The 6,377-nt window shown below is 49.0% G+C and overlaps 1 protein-coding gene across 1 annotated transcript in view; it reads right to left on the bottom strand.

Moving 5' to 3' along the window:
- Positions 1-1,361, bottom strand: part of LOC119279800 (formin-like protein 1) — a 4,501-nt gene extending 3,140 nt beyond the window's left edge. Inside the window, exon 1 of the mRNA XM_037560917.1 lies at positions 6-1,361. Coding sequence (XP_037416814.1) covers positions 6-1,026 — 1,021 coding nt within the window. The 5' untranslated portion in view covers positions 1,027-1,361. The remainder of the gene's footprint in view (positions 1-5) is intronic.
- Positions 1,362-6,377: the final 5,016 nt, after the last annotated feature.

Raw genomic sequence — 6,377 nt, 5'->3', positions numbered from 1 at the left:
GGGGCTTGACAGGAGAGGCGGGGAGGAAGGTGCAGGGGACATCGTCGCCCCGGGCGAAGACGGGTACGACGGCGTGCTGACGGCCGATCCCGGCGAGGGGGTCCGGGAGCGGTCGCGCGCGGCCACGGCGGCCTGGACCGCCGCTGCGAGCGTCCGCTGCGAGCCCGACGCCTTGGACGATCCCCGCGGCGAGTAGAATTCCTCGTCCCCGGACGACGGGGAGGACCCGCCGATGCCAGGGCTCCTCGACCCGGCCGGCCCGCATTGCCGCCCCACCAGCGGCGGCAGAGGGCGCAGCTCCGGCGAGCCGCCGGAGCTCCGGGACACCTCGTCTCCGGACGAGGTCGTGTCGCTGCTCTTCCCGTCCTCCCTGCCGGCCAAGGTGCCCACGTAGAGGAACTCGGCCGACGGGGCCGTGGAGGCGGCCGTGGTGGCCGGCGCGCCCCTGCCGCTCCCGCCAAACTCGTCGCGCGCGAAGAGGCTGGCCCGCTCCGGGTGCAGGAACTTGCTGTCCCCGCCGCCGACGCACCCGCCCCCGACCCCGCGGCCGGCATTGGTCCGGCGGCGCTTGAAGAAGAAGGCGATGGAGAGGCCGAGCACGGCGACGGTGAGCAGCGGCAGCAGGATGGCCGGGACGAGCTTGGAGCTCTTGGAGGACTTGTTGCCTCCCGAGCCGGCGCCGGCGCCGTCGGAGGGCGCGGCCGTGGCGCTCCCGGCGGGGGTGCTGGGGTTGGGGAGCACGAGGGCGGGGTACGTGGGCTGCTCCGGCGCGGTCGGCGTGCCCGGCGGCGGCGGCGGCGCCTGCAGCGTGGGGAAGAAGGGCGGCGCCGGGCCCGGCGGCGCCTGCGACGGCGGCGCGGAGGAGGAGGACGACGGGTCCGGCAGGAAGGGCTGGTGCAGCTGCCTCCTCGCGGTGGCCGCCGGAGCGCGGCCGTCGACGGCGCGAGAGGAGGCGAGCAGGATCGGCAGCAGTATGAGCAGCGGCAGCGGCAGCCCCCGCCGGCGGGGACGCCGTAAAGATGGCATCCTCACGGGAGAAGCAAGCTGAATTCCGCGTCCGCGACAGATCTTGAGAGATAGAGAGAGAAAGTGGGTAGAGACTAGAGAGAGAGTGAGGGGAGAGAGGTGGGAGAGGAGTGTGCGTGGTGGCGACGGTGGTGAGGAATACAGCTAGCTTTACGTGGAGGCGGAGGCGGAGGCGGAGGAGTATTTTGGATGGATCTCTCTTTCTCCTCTACGCGCACACTCCCGGTCTCCCCCACTGCGCCTCGCTCGCTCGTCCTCTTGGCACCGTGGAATGGAGGTTGGGAATTTTTTCTTCCCTTTCCGGTTTTTGCTTAGCGAGCTAAGCATCCCGGGGGTTGGTCATCGCCACCGGCGCCGGTTTTAATTAGGGATGCGGCGTGGGTGGTGGTTGCTGCTGAGCTCGGCATGCGTTAATTTGTTCTCATTCCTTGGCCGTTTGCGTTTAGTTTAGCAGGGCATAACCCTTGTTTATTACTACTCCATTAACAACTACTGCTGGAAGGAGAGTTGTTGGAGAGGGGAAAGTGCAAAGTGCAATGTGGTGTGTAATGTGCAGTGTAGTGTGGAGCAGCAACAGGCACGAGCGGGCACAAGTTTTATATGGATCGTGTGCCTTTGTTGCTGATCACCAAACCAGTGACCCGAGCCAGACCATTTGTGCTGTTTTTCTTCTATGGTTGGTTAGAAGTTTTTTTTAGGCAACTGTGGTTGGTTAGAAGTGTGCTTGGAGTTCGAGTTGGCGTGGAATCGGATTGTTGGACTATATGGGAGACACTTACGTTTAGAGCCCCAACAACTCCTTCTGCTGGGCCGGGCCCAAGCAATGCCAAGATGATTAAAGATGGGCGGCGGCGATACGCGTGGGTGCCATATCCCTCTTGGGGGCGTCGCAGCGGTCCATCTCTCTAGGCCAGGGCTCTGGGCGAACCCCCTGACAGTTTCTTTGGTCTCGACAATGGGGGCACATTGTTGTCGTTTTTCTCCCGGGAGCATCATCGTGGAGCCCAGGTTGTCTCCAACGTGCCGCGCCGCCATCGCGGACATTTTCAAACCGTGCCTTGAAGCTTATCTTCTACATGGGTCCTCGTTGGCACACTCCCAATCCTCGATGTCCGCAGGCAAGCTCGAGCTTCATGATCCGGAGCGGGAGGGCATGGGGCCCTCTCTAACAACAACTTGGTTTGTGAGGGTTGCAAAACTAGGCCCCATGCTTTCCCTTGGAGGCGTTGTTCCGCCTATTGTCGGTAGTTTAGGTTAGTTTGTGGTAGGGCGTAAATTTTCATGTTCTATTGTTTTTTTGTTTGATCTGCTTTGTAAGAGGATCTTCTCATCTTCTTATATCGGTTTGCCTGCATGTCTTTATATATAAAGCGAGGTTGAAGTGCGCTTCACTGTAAGTGCATCTAGTGCCCCTTCATGATTTTGGTATATTGAAGACTTATAGGTTAAGGGACTAATGTGTTTGTGAGTGTACACAGGTTCTATAAGTTTATGAGGAGTTTGATATTTACTATGAAAGTCAACCCCTAAAAATGAATGTCTTCATTTGAAGACTTCGCTTTTCTTGAGGACTTTGAAACTGAGGAAATTGGTGTGACCTTGAAGACTTTGATATTAATGTGAGGACTATGAAGCATGAAGAGTTTTGTTTTCATAGTTTCATTTTCTTTTTCTTGAGTCATAGGAAACACAATATTGTCAAAGGGGGTCGAGGTAAAACTAAGAAAACACTTTCCAAGTGATGCTCATCTCAAATCCTACACCTAACCAGTCCTTTCGAGTGAAGCCATTGAAAATCTCATACATATTAGTCAATTTCTTAAGTGACAGAAATGAAGATCTTCTGTTTTCTGAGGAATTTATTCTGACTGAGGAGTTAGGAATTCGCCAGTGTGGATTGCCTACAAGTGAGGAACATGATAGCCCTGAGGAATTTGAGAGCTCAAATTTCCGACCGTTGATGTGCTACGCGCTAACTGTCCCAAAATATCTTATCCACCTAACAGTCGTATCATTGAAGGTCATTTATGTCTTATCATGTCGGGCTGCTCTCCCGCTATAAATAGCCGCCCCTACGACCACTCCAACCCAAGTGATTGAGCATCACAGAAGAGATTGTTCCTGTGTGGAACCGATACTTGTTACCTTTGAGGATGGTGCATCCTCCAGACGGTTAGGCGTCATGGTCTAAAGCATCCAAGAGGAATTGGGGATCGCCGAGTGACCAAGTCTGTGAAGGTTTGGAAGTCATCTGAAGACTTACCACGAGTGATTGGGTGAGGTCTGTGTGACTTTAGCTCAAGAAGAATACGGTGAGGACTGTGTGTCCTCGGGTTTAAATACCTAGCCGCTCCAACCAGACATACAACTGTCACAACAGTTGAAACTGGTCTACCAAATCATCGTATTCACCAAGCTACTGGTTCTATTTCCTCAACCCTTTCATTTCCTCATTCATGTGTTGATGAACTTGATCGTTATTGTTTGAAGACTTTGACTGAAGACTTTCTCAATTTCCTCAATCCTATTTCTTCAGTCACTTTGTCTTTTGCGTGCTTATCATGTTTTTCACGCTACCTGTGCTCTCTGTATGTTTCATTTCATCATGATGACTATGCTACTGCTTTGTTATGGATGTACCTGAGTACTTATTCCGCTGCTAGTAGTTCATTGCTTTGGAAATTCCTCACTTCGAATTTCCTCAGTGATGAATTTGTAAAAATCGCCTATTCACCCCCCTCTAGTCGATATAACGCACTTTCAATTGGTATCAGTGCAAGGACTCCCTTGTTCTGTGTGATTTTGGTTTAACCACCTGGAGTTTTAGTTATATCGAAAACATGTATGAAGAAAGTGCCGTGCCCCATCTTTGACCGTCACGATTATCCCAAGTGGAAGGCCATGATGAGGAAGCGCCTCATGGCGATGAACAACGAGCTGTGGACCGTCACTAAGATTGACCTTACCGATCTATGCAAGATGGCGCATGCTGACACTACTAGGGAAAACCCTAGCAGTAGCGCTGGTTTTGTGCTCAGTAGTAGCGCGAGTAGGCGCGCTACTAATAAGGCGCTACAGCTATTGCTTAGCAGTAACGCGTGCCTGCACGCGCTACTGCTAGGACAAATAGCTGCAGCGTTTGTTCACTCCCGCGTTACTGCTAATGTAACTAATGGCATCGTGTTTTCTCTCCATCGCTACTAGTATTCTTTTTTAATTTTTTTAATTTTTAGTGTTATTATGCGCCATCGTACAAATATTGGTACAATACCAGTTATGAGGTTTACATCATTATGTCCATAACAGTGTGTCAAATGAAGGTGGATTAGGTTCAAGTGGAGGAAATATGTGGTGCATGTCAAAAGTATACTACTAATCCAAACTTGATCTAGTTTGGACTAGTAGTACTTTCGATGCACACCACATGTTGCCTCCACTTGAATCTAATCCGCCAGCACAAGATATTTAATCATCATCATAGTCATTACCACCAACAGTATTTATTTAATCACCACTAACACTAGCTAATAATAATCATCATAGTCATTACCACCAACACTAGCTATTTTATTATCATAGTAATAGTGTAGCACATCATCATCTTCAAACTCATTTCTAGCTAGCTAATCACTCCTGCTGCTCTCTCTTAGGTAAAATAACATAAACCATGTATAGCTCTCCTCCTTGATCAAGTTGGAGCATGCAGATGAACCTGTCTCCTAATCGTGGGTAGCGCATCTGTTTGCTGCCCCCTAGTACTTCTCTGCGCTCTCCCATCACATATTTGGTCCAGTCTTGCACTATTAAGCATCCATCGCTAATCTTGAATGCACTAAAGTAATCTGTAGGATATCTTGGCCGTAAGCTAATAATACTCATGGTACCTTTAGTCTCGATCCCATAAGGCACAACATTCATCGGGAGTCCCTGTTGAAGAACATCGTATGGTAACATACTCAGCAATGAAGTTTAGCTTCAAAAATAATGTATGGAAAAGATGCACTGAGGACAAATAGTAAAAATCTTACCATCCTTCCTAAATAGATGTGACCGTAGTTCATTATGAACGCTATTGGTCGCACGTTTTCAGTATTAACATTTTTAAATGCAGGAAGAAAATTTGTCTTGACAGTATTAAGATCCGCAAGCCATGAAACATAATGACTGAGCTCCTCGCAGTTGAGTTCAGCCCCGGCACAGTATACGGTCCTGTCTACCAAACGCTGGACATGTTTGCTTGCACCGAAATAAGCTGACAATACAAATTAATTGTCAACTATTTTTGAATAAACAATATCAAAGACATAAATATGGTTGAGAAACTTACATATGGTATAACTGGAGGCGTCTGCACATGGACCCAGATGTCGGTATTACCTTCAATATCATCTTCCGGACGAATATCAAAGGTGATAACCATATCAGGCTCAAATGCATAAGTCTTGCATAGTGATCGCCATGTTTTGCATCCAAAATAGGTGTAGTCATCTGAATTGTATAATTTTGCTTTAAAAATATAACCATGCTCGGTCTTCAAGTAAACTTTCTTTACCTCCCTAGTACGACTGGAACGTATCTTATCCAATACAAAAACTCTTGCATGGCAGGGGATATGCTAGTAAAATAGTAAAAATAAATAAATTATAAGTTGAAGCAAATGAAGCAGATATCATGCTTAATTACAAAAAAAAAACTTGTCGTTGTGACTTATTGTATCCACTTCGAAGTTCTCGTCCAGCTTGATGCTGAAGCGCTTATCATCATCTAGGAAAATTCCGTCGCACAGGCCGCGCTCGTCTTCGCAGTATTTGCAAGTAGCGAAATCCTTTTCATCGCCAGACATTTCCTATGTTCATAGTTGAAACATTAATTGAAAATCGATCGAAGACAACTACCAGGATACTCAACACACAAATCTGGGGCACTCAATATTTCCTACATATTCTGGCACAAGTCATGCCAAAATTCACGGAAAAATCCGGCATGACCTTTGCTAAAATAGGACATAGCGAGCGCCTGAAATTTGCCAGAACGGAAATGAATCAACACTCCAGCAAAACATAGGCCACTCGGAGGTGTAACCTGCAAACATGACCGGCCACTAGGAACTACTGCCCTAATTACCATATAAGTATCCATTTTTAACTAGGGTTCATACTACCTAATTAAATAGGGTTAATACTAATTGTAATGAACTAACTAGCACTAAAAATAGCCTAGGTTCATACTAACTAGCACTAAATAGCTAGGGTTCATACTAAGGAAACAAGAGGGATCGGAAGGGGAGAGTGCTTACAAAGGGCGGGGAGAGAGATGGGGTCGGGGGAGACGGCGGCACCGAGGCGCGGCGA

The sequence above is a fragment of the Triticum dicoccoides genome, chromosome 3B (genome assembly GCF_002162155.2).
Source record: "Triticum dicoccoides isolate Atlit2015 ecotype Zavitan chromosome 3B, WEW_v2.0, whole genome shotgun sequence".
In the NCBI taxonomy this organism is placed as follows: Eukaryota; Viridiplantae; Streptophyta; class Magnoliopsida; order Poales; family Poaceae; genus Triticum; species Triticum dicoccoides.
Note: the sequence above shows the minus strand (reverse complement) of the source record. Positions and strands in the feature narration are given on the sequence as shown.